General features: G+C 37.0%; 1 protein-coding gene and 1 non-coding gene across 2 annotated transcripts; one reads left to right on the top strand and one right to left on the bottom strand.

The window, feature by feature from the left end:
* Positions 1-1,432: 1,432 nt before the first annotated feature.
* Positions 1,433-13,892, bottom strand: LOC121854274 (stomatin-like protein 2, mitochondrial). The gene is made up of 8 exons (XM_042348824.1): positions 13,689-13,892; positions 11,788-11,877; positions 10,632-10,779; positions 9,197-9,317; positions 8,285-8,412; positions 5,169-5,278; positions 3,068-3,200; positions 1,433-1,896 (listed from the first exon to the last, which is right to left on the bottom strand). Exons 1-8 carry the CDS (start codon positions 13,737-13,739, stop codon positions 1,649-1,651), a joined length of 1,029 nt encoding a protein of 342 aa, XP_042204758.1. The 5' UTR covers positions 13,740-13,892; the 3' UTR covers positions 1,433-1,648.
* A 3,494-nt stretch (positions 13,893-17,386) lies between these two features.
* Trnam-cau lies at positions 17,387-17,459 on the top strand. The gene has a single exon. It is a non-coding gene; the product is annotated as a tRNA-Met (tRNA).
* The last annotated feature ends 684 nt before the right edge of the window (positions 17,460-18,143 follow it).

Below are 18,143 nucleotides of genomic sequence, written 5' to 3'. Positions count from 1 at the left end.
TAACCAACTGGGGCATAACTGGTGCAAGATGCCTCAATAGTATAATAGAGATGGTTAATAAATTAATCCAGTGAACAATATCACAAGACAAAACCCCCCACTTAAGTCAAGAAGTCTGTTGTTGTGCAGTTCTCTGCACATAGTATGAGAGAATAATCATTCAGGAGATGGGATACATAGATTACACTACAGCAACAACATAAACTTCTAGACAAAGTGGAAGCTAAGCTGCTCTAACTGCATTTTCAAATACTATACACACTACTTTAAAATTTCTAATATATCACCTTCAATCTCCAGAGAACAGATATATTCAAATTTCAGTTATAACAAAGTGCAGTTGATGGAAGCAAAATGGCTGCTTTAAGACAAAAATAAAAATATATAACTCAGTCCTCTGGATAAAACTTATTGGCTTGTGTAGACATAGAAATAGAGAATTCTGGTATAAAAGAACTGTGTTTTAATCATACAAAGAATTAACCATCAGGCATACCCAACGCAAGACTTTGCTTTGAAACAGATGCATGTTGAGCAGAAGTTAAATGGTGTGAAAGAAAAGTAAATTACTTATCCTGCAGAGGTATTACTATATGTGTACTTGAGTAAGTGGAGAGAGATATAATAACTGCAATCATATTAAATGTCTACGTAACATCCCCCACCATTAACCCTTAGGCTGCGGGTCACATCATATGACGTGCATCTGTAGGGCTTTATGTTATGTCACATGACGGTTTGATCTTACGCAGGCCAACTGAATAAAAAAGGCAAGCCTGGCTAGATTATGTTGCCAGTCAAGTACAGTATTTATTTTTCACTCACTCATACACGAGAGCCTCTCAGTAACTTCTCAGCTTTTGTGATGTAGAAATCTCGTCCTTGGACTTGAATCACTTCATGTTTTTCTTTTATCCACGTACAAATCTAGTATCATGATCAATTACTGGAGCAGAAATAATGATTGTTAACAGTAATAATATAGTAAAACAAGTGTCATGTACCTCATACCTCATACAGTACTGCCTACAAATTCGAGTTGTTTACCTTGTTACTAGTGCGTCACATACCTACACGCGCTACTTCATGAACATTCTCTACTCTTCATAGCCAGTGTTGCCATCCTGTGGTAAGGATATGTATTTATTTCCTGTTTTATAAAGAGTGGCTAGTTTGTAAGATTAGAATTTTATTTATTTTTTAAATGTTCCCAAATATACCCATGTGAAGGGGGGGGAGGAGGGGGGTATAGTGACCATAGCTCAAAGCCCAAGGGTTAAGGTTAGAGTAGGTTTGAATCCACCTACTTTAGGGTTTCCTTATATTTATTCAATTCAATTACAGAGTAAACCATGTGTTTTATTCATAGCACAAAGTAAAAATTCACTGGAAAATTATTAAAACAGTATGGTATAATTCACAAAGTTGTAGCAAAGATTTGTAGATTTTATTGTTGGACTGTTGCTGATCAGAGAATTATAACTGTTTAAAACATCATTCTACAATTAATGTCTGTATACACCACTATATTATACTTCAAGTACAGTACAGGCACAAAGATAACGTTTCAGAAAAGAAGAAAAATTTATAAGTACAGTACATGTACTTAAGCTGCAACACTTGTTCATCAAACACTTCCCAAAAATTTTTAATCATATATTTTTTGCGACTCCTTTTCATCCTCCTTTTCTGGTATTGGAACCTCTGGTTCTCCTTTGCGTTCATCATTAACATGTAAAGTCTTTGCCAAAGATTTATAAACACTAACTGCAGATCCAACAATTCCTGAGACATCTGCCACATTGGATGGTAATATAAGAGTGTTATTCTTTTGAGCCAAATTCTGGAATGCCTCAATGTATGAGTGTGCTAAGGATAAAGATGCTGCATTCAGTCCTGAAAAATATATAATGACCAAATTAGACTTTCAATGAAAATATACATAATACATTATAAGACACAAAATTAGAATATGTGTACAGTAAAGAGGTCAATTCTGTAAAGATTCATACCTTTAATCATTACGAAAAGAAATAACAAAACTACTGAAATGTATGTGCTATACTGTATGTGTAACATAAATAATACCCTAAAAGGTATTTTAACTTGGGACAATCTTTACACTTGTCTTTCATACTGTCTCTGTTGATTACAAAATAGATTCCTGTAGTGTAATTTCTTCAAAACATTTTAAAATACTGTACAGTGATCGATATTTCACGAAACCCCTTTATAAGTGTTCTTATTTGACTTACATCCCTCTATCACTACTTTGTTATTTGACCCTTACAGTCATTTCACTCTTTCATTCCACCCTTTTCTTTACATATTACATCAATAAATCAGTCATTCATATTCAAAAACTATTTTTTCTGAATAAATAATTTTAGAACTAGTAAATTTTTTATTCCTAAGTTTCTGTTTGTAGAAACTGTAGTACACAATCCATCCTATTTATTTATCTAAGATGCACTCTCCATTCCCAACTCAATAATATGAAACAGATGCAACAAAAACCATAAAAACTTACATATCTTTCTATATTTAGCATATTTTGACTACAATACAAGAAAATAATATTTTCACACTATCTCAAGTCTTCACAACAATCCATTTGCCTTGTGATTTTCAAATACCCATCTTATGAACACACAAATTAGTCTCTCATATAATACAGCAACTTGCTAGGCATCAAAAGATTACCATAATGTGTCCAGTAGATATTAAGGTAAATACTCTGAAAAAGTACAGTACATACGTATTAACATCTAGTCTTGTATACACTACTGAACCCTACTGGAAACAAGTATCAGATGATTTTGTAGGCTATTCTTGGTCGAATTGCCTTACTGTTTACCACTGTTTGAATATCTGCACTATCTAAACAAACATTTTGTTTACCTGCACTGTGTAACTGCATTGTCTATTTTCTCGTATATGCTGAATCAATGTAAACTTGTTTGACGATAATACTGAATAAAACTAGTATTATATACTGGATGCTGTACAAGTTATTCTGGATGCCAGTTAACCAGTTAAATTATTTTAATCTACTTCTGCTACTTACCTTGTTTATGGATGAGAGCATTACAGAGAATTGACAGCCCTTCAGCCTGACCTTCAGCACTGTTCACCTGTTCAATCCTGTCAGCTTCAGATGCCAGGATACGGGATTGTCTCTTACCCTCTGCTACATTAATCTGAAAATAAAGAAACAGATACTATCACAAACTAATATAGGAGAATTGGACAAAATTATGATAACCTTGTATGATTCTGATAACAAAAACTGTAGATCATATTACGGTATATCTAAATCAACATAATAAATAAGAATACTGTGCAGATATAATCCCTTATAGTGGGGACAGTTGCTCTTAAAGAGAGAAGAATTTAAATATTAAACCCCATTGTCTGAGAGTGGAAGAAATGAGTTACTTGCAAGATCAATACCATTACTGTATAACATTTCCTTCCAGAGCCCAACTTTCCCAAAGATCCTTGACAAGTTTACAGACAGGAGACTTTATCCTTGTGGAAAAACTTTTTTTTTAAATAAAAAGTAGTTTAATCCAATCCAATATACCTGTAACCTAAGATGACTAAATTCACATGTTTCAAACTGTCTCTGTTTATACAGCATGACGAAGATCAAGCTTTGACTTTCATTTTCTGCAAATTTTTAAGTCATCATAAAATGTGATTTCTTATGATACACTGGAAGCTGCATTATTTGATGGGGATCACACTGGACAACACTTTTCTCATACCTAAACCAAGTTGGGAGTTGAATCTGGCTTGCAATGGTAAGAGGCAAGCATGATACAGCTATAATATTACAGAATCTGAGATGTGATATTGGGTACACAACAGGGATTGCATGAATACAAGAGTTCAGTATTCGAATGCAAATACAAATACAGTATCCCTGTACTTCTAATTTCTAAGAACACACACACACAAAAAAGTGTCACTGCAAATAAGAATACTTTATGAAAGTATTCATGAATGTATTAATGAATACTATTGGTTAAAAACACAACTTTTTATTGCTATAAATATGGTATATACTGTAGTGGTTGATTTTATGATTGGCATTCAATACATATACAGTATCAAATCTGTCCACTGTAAACATATTTACAGTATACCGTATATTAATACTTTCCTAGTAATTATAATAGAAACAACTTACCACCATTGGTTATTATACTAAATGTACTCTACACTTTTAACTTCTAGGCTGCAGGCAGGCAGTGTTGCCACCATTTAGCAATTGAAAAGTTATTAAGTGTACATACAGTAGATAGTACATGTTTGGCACAAACTAATTTTTTTCTTTCCAATTGCCTATAACAACAACTATGCTATACATAAAATTGAAATTTAATTTCAAATAGGAGTCTGAAATTACTGTTCAAACAATAATTTTGAGCTATAATTTGGCATTATACAGACATACATCTCACATGATACGAACACGTCAACAGTAGCCTACTCACCACAGTAATGACTGTTGAGAGTTGCATGTTATTTACTAACAGTCTGTTTAAATATTTAATTTTATTGCATAACATATAGGTTCTCGGGTGACTCGTGTCACAGATTTATTAAGACGATTGTACACCCAAAAAAACTCTTTCCGTTTGTCCAAAATAAATTCATTCAACAGCCATATATAAGGTTGTTTCTATCAATAAAACAATAATTATCTGTTAGGTTAACCTACGAATATGAATACTTTGCCCGAGGATACAAATAGGAATGCAAATACTTGATATCTGAATATTGATGTCTTTGAATACAAATACTCCATCTCTGGTATACAAAGAAATGGTAAAGAAGAAAACCTCCCAAAATAAAACCTGAATTATCACCACTAGAAAAAACATCAATCAAATTTGACAACAGGCAAGTTTTTATCACACTTTCCTGGTACAGAAATGTTTTGAAATTGACCTATGTTTAGTGTTCATCCTAATTAACTGTCCTTCTATATTTCATTCTATCATTTTCCTTCAATATGGGTTTTAAAATTTTCTCATTAATTTGGAAGTCAAAAACAGTAGTTTAAAGGTCACTATGATGGCATGAAGTTTCTTGAATATACTGTATTGTACAGTTACAGTATGTATAATGTCTGGTCAGGTCTTATAAGTATACAGTACCTCTGCTTCCCTCACTCCCTCAGATTCCAGAATAACTGCACGTTTCTTCCTCTCAGCTTCTACTTGCATCTGCATAGCATCTTGTATACGCTGTGGCAATTTGATGTCACCTGAATGGCAATAACATAAATCAGTTATGATATTATCAATGTAAACAAACATTGAACATAACAAAATAATGTGGAAGCTTGAGAGACCCTGAGTTTACATTCCTGCAAGCGCTGAGAAGCAACCAATTGCAATAATGATTCTTTACAATTAAATCATAAGTTTCTACTCTTTAATAACCTAATTTGTGATCTAAATTGTACAAAATTACTAAAGAATGTTTATTTATTAACTACAGCATGAGCAATTATAAAGATACAATAATACAGAAGGGTCGGGATATATCGCGAGACAGGGTCCAAGGATGTTCGCTATATACTAAATTGCGACATATAATTACATGCAATCAATGGGGAAAATAGGGTTATGTTCTGGAGGCCAATAAAAGTGACTAAACTTGACATAAAATGGCACAGTCTAAAGTTAGCAGAATATAAATTGCAGTGCTGGAATCCTTGCAAGACAGCAAATAATTTGAACACCCTGTATAGACATAATATATTTTGCACGAGATAAAATTTTTAGTCTTTTAGAGTACATTTAAGTATAGCAAGTCCTCGCTTAATGTCGAGGTTACGTTCCCAAAAACGCGATGTTATACAAAACAACATAAAGCGGATCAATTTTCCCCATAAGAAATAGATAAAATACGGGAGTTACGTTCCTGAGCCTCCCTTTGCCCCATGAAATACATTACATATACAAAAAATCATTGTCATTTCTATAGAAAATAATGCATAAATATACAACTAATAAGTTTGTATTGGTACTCACCGACAGGCGGAGGTGGTAGGGCGAGTGTGTGGTGGGTAGTGAAGCAAAGGAGGCGGATGGCGGGAGGGGAGGAGGAGGGTGGGAGCGGAGGAGGGCAGGAGAGGAGGAGGGTGGTGAGTCACTGACTCTGCGCCAAGCCGAGAGAGCATAGTGAGGCCAGACAAGAGAGGGTGAAGCACCGTAAAATGTAGTCTGTGACGACGTAAAACAGCATAGTATCGGATTACCGGGACATTAAATGAATTTTTGGTCTCTAAAGTTCAGCGACGTAATACCGAAACAAAGTTAAGCGTGACGGCGTTTAGCGCAGGCTTACTATACTGTACAATTTTTCAAATCGTATTTTTGGGACGATTTAGGTGATTTTTAGGATTGTTTCTGATTTTATACGGTTTTTGGCTTTATGTGAGGTTCCAGCAACATAACCCCATGTAAGTCGTGTCTACTGTAAATAAATTTAACGCTATATATTGGAAAATGTCAATAATTTTGGTAGTCGTAATAAATTTAAAATATTTCCTGCCAATTTCCCTCGCGAAAAAAAAAAAAAATTATCGCTATATTCCTGTATATAGGAAAATGTCGATAATTCGGTAGCCGCGATATAAAAAAATCGTTATATAAAGTCGCTATATATCACGACCCTACTGTACAGTATACAGGTACTCTCGATTTAACAGAATCCGATATAACAAACTCTCGATTTAGCAGAAAGCATTTTTCCATAATTTTCGCCCGATTTCGTGAATTAGTTCGCTAAATAGTTCCGTAAATAGGCCCACACCTACGGAAACAACACACACATGATACAGTAAAACCTACTTCAGCCAACAGCGAATGTACTAAATACATTAAAAATAATAATATTAAAAAAAAAAACACCATATAAGATACAGGCCCCATTTTAGTAGGGAGTATTTAGGAAACTGTTACTACTAACATACTGTACTTGATAAAACCACACAGGAAAAGGGAAACACTGGAGCACCTTAGCTTTTGTGTTTATTCAAGACATCTTCAGAGACAACTGAATTTACAGAAGTTGTGGAAAAATCATTACAATTATCACAACCTATACTCAAATGTATTAAGTTTATTACTAAAAAGCCATACTTTTGAACACATTACTGTACAGTACTCACTTTGTACTCAAATGTACTAAGCTAAAAGACTAATAATTTTATCTCTGGTGCAAACTACCGGTATGGGATATTTACACTCAAATTAATCGCTATCTTGCAAGAATTCCAGCATGAGGGGAGGGAGTGTGGTCGGGCTGGTGACACAGTTACAGGCCACCGCCCCTACACATACGTTCACTTCCCACACATACACACCCATACTCTTACATTTTCTTATTTTATACTTTTATATTATATTTTCTTTATTTCTAAGCCACATAATAGTACAGTATTGTAAGGATTTTTCCACAACTTTTATAGTTTCATTACATGTAACACTGGCAACATGTCATCTCACATACCACCTTATCCCCATCTTCCATCTTCCCAATGAGACAAACTGTTGCCAAACCGAATTTTGAACTAACATTAAGTGAGAAAGGGTGTATTTTTTTATCTCAACAGAGAATTAGCGATAAGTGAATTAATGCTAAACGAGGGACACCTACCTGTAATGACAAATATCATGTGTGACATTTGTAAGAAAATTCCTATGTCATCAATTAATTGTGTACAGGTCAATCCATCATACTGTAATTTTCATTTGAAAAATGCATCTAATCATAGAAACATAATTAAATAAAACAAGGTGGTCAAGAACTCTGGAACTGTGGGTTACTTTATATACTGATGCATGTTCAGATAAAAATTTGACTCTCCTGCCCTATACAGTACATCTTCCATAATTCAATTCGTTCAAAAGTAATAATAAATACATAAAAAAATAAACAATGGCCATTAAAAGAAACATATTATTTCTTAATAAAAATTTCACTACTATTGTAGTAATTGTCCTCAAGTCTAGTACAGTATTCACCACACTTTTATTTATGGAGGTTTACCATAGGTTAAAGAATTCACTGATATTAATTTTCAGAAATGGTCAATATGTTGTGTACAATCTTACACTTTTTCAAAATTTTATGATGGAAAAAATAATCACTGACACACACAAAATAGCAATGTAAATATTTGCCAATGGCCCTAAAAATATTTAAAATATCAACTCAGTCAATATCAAACATTAGCCGTGGCAGGTTAAGTTATACTCACGGATTTCATAACGAAGGCAAGTGATCCCCCAGGCCTCTGATGCCTTGTTAATAACTTCCACAATGTTCATATTGAGGTTCTCTCTCTCTCGGAACACATAATCCAAGGAGATCTTACCAAGTTCAGACCTGAATATCATAAATAATTGCTTGAAAGCAAATGTATGAACAACACAAGATTAGATAATACAGTGCATTATAAGGTTGAGCTAAAGACAACAAACAATGCAAACAATGTAAAATCTGACAAAACTAAACATTTCCATCAGTAAATGGGCAACCACAGATGTTAATTATGAAATAAATGAGAATGCAAAGTCAAGATTCAAAAGTAATTTCTGGAAAAAGAACAAACCGTGATCAATTATATTCACATTATACCAAAAAATTGTTAATACAAGGCTACACAATACAACAGAAAGATAATTTTGTGAAAGGATTTTGAATTTAAAATGTAATGTTTTACATAAAGTTAAATGAATTTAAGAAGGAGCAACTACTTTTACAGAAAGCCCGGATAATTCACGGATTTTTATTTTGTGGTCCTCTATTATTCGTGGATGACACCCTGGATGTACCCAAGAATGTTTGTGGGTAGTTTTAAAGTTGTCGGCATTTTCGTGGCCAGGACAGGGAGCCATTCGTTCTAGAGACAGTAATTTCCTTTGCCTATACTGTACCTGTATTGTATATATGTGTGTGTATGTGTGTGTGTTTACACACACACACACACACATATACATTTCTCTGTACAAAAGTAAAAATCCCACCCCCCCCGAAGTATCTGCTTAACTCAAACCAATGCAAACAAGTACAGGTACTGCATAATACAGTCTAATTCCTGTAAGGTACTGCTATTACTTCTTAAATCTTATACTTGTGATATGTACTGCGACTTATAATGAAAATTTACCTCATAGTTGTTTGCGCAAGTTGTGTGATAGCAAACTCTGGGTCTTCCACTCCGTAACTTGCTCGGTAAGGGTCGAGGATTCGAAGGTACAGGACACCGTCAATACTCAGTGTTACGTTATCTAGAAAGATTTAAATAAGTTTATTAACAGTCTGTGAAGGTCATATAATAATTCTAATGAACACTATCCTATTACTTAAATTAACATAAGAATTTACATGGCAGTTAACTCTCAAATAGCAACCAACATCATAGATTTGTTAACCTTTAGTGCTTTTTATTTTCATACACATGGCAGTGTAGTTACAGAAATGAAAATAAAATCACATCTTATTATTTAACAACAATCTTTGCTCACACTTGTCAAGTGAATTAGGAATACCGTAAAGTTGTCATTTGCAAATGTCAGCCAATGTAACACCATATTTACAAATGAACGATTTACTTTTTAACACCCAAAATTCACCAATACTGAGGATGGTTTGCATATGAAAGATTTTCCACATTTACAGTATTGTATTTTTAAATCTAGCTTTGTACTTATGTTTAACCTGGATAATTTATTTTATGACCTGTGGATCCAAACACAAGTATAGTAATATCTCCATTAGCCGGAATCCCTCAAACTCGAAACTCTCTGATAACCGGAATTGAAAATTTCTCGGAAAATCGTCCGGAAAATTCCAGCTTTGGGAACGATTTTCCGAGGGGCACATTTCCCGGAAATTTCCAAGAAATTTTTCCCAGAACCCGGAAAATTCTGAGAAAAATCCGGGGATGGAGGATTTTTTTCCCGGGTTTGAGAGATTAAAATCAGGCTCATTTTCTGGAAATGCCGAGAACATTTTTCCGTTACACGAGGGGTGGAAAATTCCGAGGATGAGGGATTTTTATTCTGGGTTTCGACTGATGATGTAATGGGCAATTTCTGGAACTTCCGAGAACATTTTTCCATTACCCGGAAAATTCTGGGGATGAGGGATTTTTTTCCAGCTTTGAGAGTCGTTTCGTTACCCGGAAATCTCTCATTCCCGGAAGTGCTCTGCACCAATTGTTCTGGCTAACGGAGATATCACTGTACAGTATACAAGTTTGCAAACTTCACATATACCTGTACTGTACTACTGTACAGTCCATACCAAAAGTTTGTGAACTAGAGAGATCTTCAGAAGCTTGTTAATACGTACAGGTATATACTACATTACTACTGTACAGTATATGTTATCTATACAGCTATCAATTATGTTTAGATCAAAGTCATACATAGTTCTGTACCTTTTCACCTGGACAATACTGTACCATTCACTACAATAAGCTATCATCCACTACAACTATGATGATACTACCTGTAAGAGGATACCACAACAAATGCTAGAGTTTTTATACAGGGTATACTGTATTAAGTAACATTTTTATCACATATAAACACACATACCTGAGGTAATAGCGGCTTGCTTTGGTACATCAATCGCTATTTCCTTCAAACTTTGTACATATCTGACTTTATCTAACACAGGGATCAATAGGTTGATACCTGGTTCTAACGCTCTGTGGAACTTGCCCATTCGCTCAACAATCCAAGCCTGTAATAAAGAAGAGAATTAATTCATTATTATATGACAGTGACCCAGATGTTGGTATGTCTTCCACAGACTGCACTGTCTTCTAAACCGTAGGGAATACCTAAAATAATACCCATACTGTATAATGTTCAGTACAGTATTGTACTAATTTTGGGCAAAATGAAGCTGAAGGTTAAAGGATTAGGAGCTGGGGAGAAGTAGAGGGAGGAAAACCAGCTGTGTCTGTGAAAATAAGAGCAAAATTTGTTGTGATGATGTTGAATAATGAAACAGACTTACTGGTATGTGACTGAATGTAAGAGGGTTACTTCCAGTACAGTACAGTGTATAATATCATGGATCAGACTAAAACTGGTTGTGGGCGGGAGGGAGGTAAAAGAAATAATTGTCGTAAGGACAAACACATAAAGGGAATAGTATACATTTTTTTAACACAAATAAAAATCCCTCCCCCCCCCCTACCTATAGCCTTTCTTTGTCCAATAATATTCTTTAAATTATTATTTATCCATTTGGAGTCATTGTTATTTGATATGAGTTTTCTGTATGAGATGAGTACAGTACTGTATACCGTATACATTTTCAAATGAAACATATACCCTGCATGTACTCTAGTATGCCATACAAAGATGACTTCCTCCCCCCATTTCTAGCTGTTGCTGATATGGCAAGCAGGTGTACCATGATGATGCACTCGGGATCATATCAATGCATTTCGTCTTAACGTTTCAAATTGTAGCAATTTAAAATCTAACTATACTTTTTGGGGGGACTATACAGAAGTAAATATTTCTGGTAGATAGCCAAAGTGGTGGTGGAAGATAAATGATACCTCAAGATGATGGAAAATATGAAGGGAGAAAACAAGAATTTTCTCCAAACCATCAATACGTTTTAAATCCACCATAAACATTACAGGTATTACTACTGTACACTAATACACAACACTAAGCTGAAGATTTATGAATAATAAAATGGATTAAACTAAAAAATATATACAGTACATACCTCTTGTTGTGGTACAAACAAAACCACAGTGTTCAAGGGCAAATGTGATCTCCATCTGGCAGCATCAATTAATGGTTGACCTCGAGACTGCTGTAATAAAAAAGTTTCACAGTGAGTAACTAATTTCCTGAGAAAACATTAATTTCAGTATATTTTCCTGGAAGCTTTTTTTATAAACTGCTCTACCAGGAAGAATTTCAAATATAAAAGATAACACAAAGCAGCGATGGTTTTTGTCAATTTAAAGAAGCACTAAAGGTGTGGAGGCCACAGCTTACTCTGAACTTCCCAATGTAAATTCAACTTCTATTAATCCTTGATAACTACTGCTTTTGCAATTGAAAATTGCCTGCCAGTTGCATAAGGAAATTACACTTGTGAATCAGGTGTTCCAATAATTCTGTATGAGAAGTGTTCATTAGCCACCTTTTGTGTGTCACAAATACAGTACAGTATACAGGTACAGTATAAACATTCAAAGAAACTACTGTAGTAGTAAAACTGCAGTTGAACTGACCATGGTCGTACATAATAGTTAATGTAAAATCAGACGATTCATATTACGTTCAATAGCCCATAAGACATGTAGCTATAACTTCATTATTGAGTCCCCCATCTGAGACGTCCATTTTCTCTCGTGAACCTCAGAGACTAATATCTCTTAATATCTCATATGATGTTGGGAGATTTGAAATTGAATGTGAATGCATATGTTTCACATTAAGTTAGATAAGTCTACTTACAGATGAAACGTTGAAGATCCTTTGTGAGTAATGTTGAAAGCTTCAACTTCATTTAATTTTAGTAAAATTGTCAAATAAGTTCACTGTAGAGTTTACCAGCCAGTGAAGAATGCTGATACCATCTTAGGGATGCCCTGAGTTTCGAATTGCTACTGAAGTTAGATCATTTTGATTCCCAATCATCAGATAATCTGTGAAACATGAACGAAATCGAACAACTCCCTCTGGTGGTAGCAGTTTCCTCGTAAATCACCAGTCTCCTCCACCTCTACTGCAATTTACCCAATGGCTATTAGTTTGGCAATACACTTGAATGCTTTCCAGCAATGTGCCAGCATCCTTTACATATACTGTACAGTATATCTACAGATTAGAAGAGCGCTTCCAGCAAATGTTGCAATTTGTGAATTATGGAAGGTAAGAAGAACCAAACAAGCCTACCTATCCTAGGATGAAAGTATAGACAGGATATTTTGCCATGACCGGCGAAGTTCCTATTAATGCTATTTTACAGTGAGTGCACTATAATTAGCTAATCACCCATTACTGGCAAACAGTGTGAGAACGATGTGACCATGACTTTGACGGCATTTGGCATTTATTTTGCCAAGAGTCAATCGTTGTGTAGCTATAAGCATACCTAACCAGGAGTTGTTCGATTTTGTTACTTTTTTCTAAGGATATTATCATTAAAAAGGAGGTGACGTTTACTAGAAACTAATAGAACAGGACCTAACCAACCAAAGAAACCCACCTAACTTTACCTAACTTCCTAGCCGGGGACGGACCCCCACCCCTAATCATTTTTTAACAGAAAGTACTTAGCCAATCAGAATGCACGCACTCATGGTAAAATAGCGTTAGTAGGCATTTGCCAGTCACGGTAAAATAGCGTTAGTGGGAACTTTGCCAGTCACGGTAAAATATCTACTACGGAGAGTATATTATTTTAGGTTAGCCTAAGTGAACATACCCAACCTTCAGTAAACATACAGTTTACGTACCTAGAAGACTATTATAATGGCAGGCTGGTGTATCTGCCATGAAACTTTGTGAGAACTAAGATAATTAAATGATGCAATATCAACTACAAATGAAGGTGCACAGTCCACCTGCAATGTATTTCCACCCTTAAGGATATAATTACACTTTATTTACCAGAAAACGTCTGCAGGGTCGAGCTGCTCCTCTCAACGTGGCGGCGAACATTTCTGTCAGTTGTGGTGGCTTTGTTTCACCTAATAATATAATATTAAGCACTGTCAGCCACTATCATGTTTCCCTGAGTGTTATGAAAACTTTGTTGAGGTGCAGTTCAGTACCCGAGCAGCGCCACTCAACACAACACACGTTACCAGTTACCGATTAGTTTACTCCTGAAATGCGAAAACATAAAACGTTGAAGGTAAAATTTAATTTTAGATCATTATTCATGTATAATAGAAGACATTTCGGATCACCTAAAGAATCATCGCCCCAGCTTATTTCACCTAACGATTAAACCACCCTAAAACTATTTTGGGAGGATGAAGTTAGGTTAGGATATGTTAGGTTAGATGTAGGTTAGGATAGAATAGGTTTAGGTTAGGTTAAGTTAGCATTAACGTAGTTAATCTTCAGGTCAAATAAGTTGGGGCGATGATTCTTCAGGTGATCCAACATTTCTTTCCTGTGTATATAATTTGCAGTTTTGCAATCAAGTTTTATATTTCTATAGTGAAAAAACAAACATACAATTCAGTTCCCAATTGTGTTGAATTTTGCTTTCAATATTTATATTTATACAATAAAATTAATAATTACATACAGCATACACGAATATTATTGTCGAGTCTTCGTTAGTTTAGTTTATTTTCTAGCTTCAGGAGAGCCGTACATAGAGACATCTATTGAGTAATAAAACCCATAACATCTCCAAGGTATTGATATTTAAAATTTATTTAGCCAGAAAAATACAGATACAGAATGGATAATAATAACTGAGCCAGTTGAGAGCCTGAGCTCTCTTGAAGGCACCTGATATATACTGTACATTTATCTCAAAGAAGTATTATGTAACATTAGTATTGTAGTGGAATTCTCCCCTACAAACGCTGTTTGTCGCTGCCTAGCCGACCCCACCAATTCCCCAGTGTATGCCTCGTGGTCTAGGTCAACCAGCGCCGCCATACACCACGGAGCGGGGGTCAACTGCTAAGCCACGCCTACCCCCGCTATTTAAGACCTGACCTCGTGGTGATCTGTCGCTCTCTTCTACCTACACCAACCAGCCAGCAACACCTCCGCCTGCCTGGCGGCCCTCGCTCCTCCGCCTGCCTGGCGGTGCTCTCTCCCGCTGGCGAGCATGGCGACCCACAAGCTGTCCTTCTCTGAGCGTCCTCACCAACCAGCTCTCTCTACATCACGCTTGTAACCATGCTGCCTTCCCAGCACCAAGCTGCATTGTACATCCAATACAACATGTATATAGAGAGCACATTGTGAGTTTCCTTTCTCCATTCCATCCTGAGTGTGAACCAAACATCTCATACCCCACAAATGGTGACCCCGGAGATTCGCACTCACACAGGATGGAGGAGAAACTGATCACGCTCCCAGTCTTCAAGCAACATGGAAGACTGGCTTATCCACCCAGAAGCAGCTCTCATCGGCTCTACAACTACTGTTTCTACACCGCAGGTTAGACAACCTAGAGCAGCTCTGCTACTCTAAGCAGACACCAGCTCCTCTTCCTGCCCCAAGCACCACGTCCTACCGACCCCAGCACACCCGTCCTGCCTCAGACGCCGACCCCGGCCCAGCAGTAACCCCTGCCGCCCCTGATGCGGCCTCTGTTCCTGAGTGCGGACCCACACACCCCTCTTTTCTCCCTCAGGTACTCCTTGCTAATGTCCTGCACCCTGCTGCTGTCGTGGACCCAGCTGCTGTCACGAGCCCTCATCCGCTTCTGCTGACGCAGCCCCTGCTCCTGACCCAGGCCCACACACCCCAGCAGGCGCATCTGACGACTCTGTACCTGCCGTGAGGGAAGCACAACATTCATCGCCTCCACACACCCTTATTCTCCCTCTCTACTCCAACAGATATTGTGTATCTAGACAGTTGTCCCCAGCGACCGGCTCATCCACGCCATCGCCGTTGTCTCACATGAGGCACGCACCGCCCGTTCTGCCTCACATGTGCTATGCAACCCTGCAGACAACAAGTCTCCTACACAGCCTGGAGGGAAGGGGGAGTATTGTAGTGGAATTCTCCCCTACAAACGCTGTTTGTCGCTGCCTAGCCGACCCCACCAATTCCCCAGTGTATGCCTCGTGGTCTAGGTCAACCAGCGCCGCCATACACCACGGAGCGGGGGTCAACTGCTAAGCCACGCCTACCCCCGCTATTTAAGACCTGACCTCGTGGTGATCTGTCGCTCTTTCTACCTACACCAACCAGCCAGCAACACCTCCGCCTGCCTGGCGGCCCTCGCTCCTCCGCCTGCCTGGCGGTGCTCTCTCCCGCTGGCGAGCATGGCGACCCACAAGCTGTCCTTCTCTGAGCGTCCTCACCAACCAGCTCTCTCTACATCACGCTTGTAACCATGCTGCCTTCCCAGCACCAAGCTGCATTGTACATCCAATACAACATGTATATAGAGAGCACATTGTGAGTTTCCTTTCTCCATCCCATCCTGAGTGTGAACCAAACATCTGGAACCCCACAGTATCATCTGGAATAGTACACGTAACACGGTGGTAGTTTTTTTTATGGGGATTAGCCCACCCGGGCACAGGTCACTGACCCACATCACGGCCTGGGAGGTAATAATAATAATAATAATAATAATAATAATAATAATAATAATAATAATAATAATAACACTACTAATAATAATAATGGTAATAAAAAGAACCATAAAGAAATGCAAAAATGAAAAAAATCAATAGTGAGAAACAATATTTGTATGTTGTGTTGTCAATAATAAGAGAAACAATTGAGACCCTGCAATTGTGTGTAAATGAGGCAGAAAGTCTGATCAGCAACCTGGGACTTGGTCACAATTTTCGTTATGCCATATAGCAGCAGGGTCTACCATAGACAACACATTATGCTTCCAATATCTTCCCGGGCGGTAGTACCTCCTTGTTTGGTAGCTGCCTACTACCTACCTACATATCAGTATGTTACCACGATTATTGATTTTTTTTTTAGTTTTATATAAGAGTATATACATATTTTACAGTGGAGTTGATATCTCTGGGTTGTATTAAGGTAGAACAAGAGGGCAGAAGCTGTCAGTATCATGTCTTGTCGGCAAATATTGCAATGGTAATGTGACTAATGTTTATCTATCTACATGACAATTTCTGATATACTGGTTTTGGTAGTATAAAAGGATGGGAATATAAAGTAGGTATTACAAAAATATTGATACTTAGACAATATATATTTTTTTAGAGATGATTTAAAGAAAGGGAGCGTAGTCCCTGCTCGGATGTGGGTGTGGAGAGGGTTAAGTTATACCACAACTTCACACCAGATATTTTATGGAGGTCATGGACTGAGGAAAGCATGGTGGGGGTGGGGGGGGGACTAATAGAGCTGGGTGTTTTAAGTTGTATCTCTGATTATTCCGGAACTGGAAATAATTATGTCAACTGAAGCACCTAACACTTCATAACTTTGACAAGTGAGGCACCTAAAACATCACAACACCTGCTCAAAGGTTCCATATTTATTATAAAAGCTATTATCAAGAAGTAAATTACTGTACTTATTTCTAATTCTATTTGCTTGGTAAACAATTCAAACTACAGTATAACTATAATAAATATAAGCCTCAAACTACAGTATAACTATAATAAATATAAGCCTCGATGGCGCAGTAGGCAGCGCGTGAGTCTCATAATCTCAAGGTCGTGAGTTCGATCCTCACTCGGGGCAATAAGTTTTCTAGGAATAATGATTGATGATCGTAAAAAGAAAACCTGGGAACTGATACTGATAACAGTTGAAGCACAATCATTGTATAATGGTTGTCCCTCCTACAACGAAGATGGACGACCTAAGGGCCACCAAGGCGTGAATTTATTTAAGGTGTAGAAGCTGTCGCCAACACAACAACCACACCCTGAGTTAACGAGTTGCATGACCCAGTGTCAAGGAATAGTCCGAGAAGACCGGACAATTCGCCAACTGCACTGGCTAACCATTATCCCGGAACACGATCCGCAAATCGATTAACATCCAGGTTCCCAATTACTGCACACCCACTCTGAGTGTGCAGGGGAGGTGGAGTACTGTATATTGATTTGCATCTGTCCTAAAGGTACTCCAGCGTCTTTGACACTTCCTTATGATCTCAGTTAACTTTACAATGGAAATAAGTTTACTAATTTTTTGTGTTGTGCTCAGAGTTCTACCGTTACATAATTGATAAATGTTTACTTGTAATTATTGTCCATACCTATATTTTATTTTATTGTACAGTACTTGTGATGAATTCCAAAAATAAAATTAATCAACCAATTCACTCAGTCAACAACTGCCTCACATATAATGTTCAACTTTCTCTTACCTTATTCAATTCTTGCATGAGTGTTTATAACTGCCAGTTTTTATTACAAT

The sequence above is a fragment of the Homarus americanus genome, unplaced genomic scaffold (assembly GCF_018991925.1).
Source record: "Homarus americanus isolate GMGI-L3 unplaced genomic scaffold, GMGI_Hamer_2.0 scaffold54443, whole genome shotgun sequence".
Classification (NCBI taxonomy): Eukaryota; Metazoa; Arthropoda; class Malacostraca; order Decapoda; family Nephropidae; genus Homarus; species Homarus americanus.
This window is presented reverse-complemented; position numbering and strand designations above follow the sequence as displayed.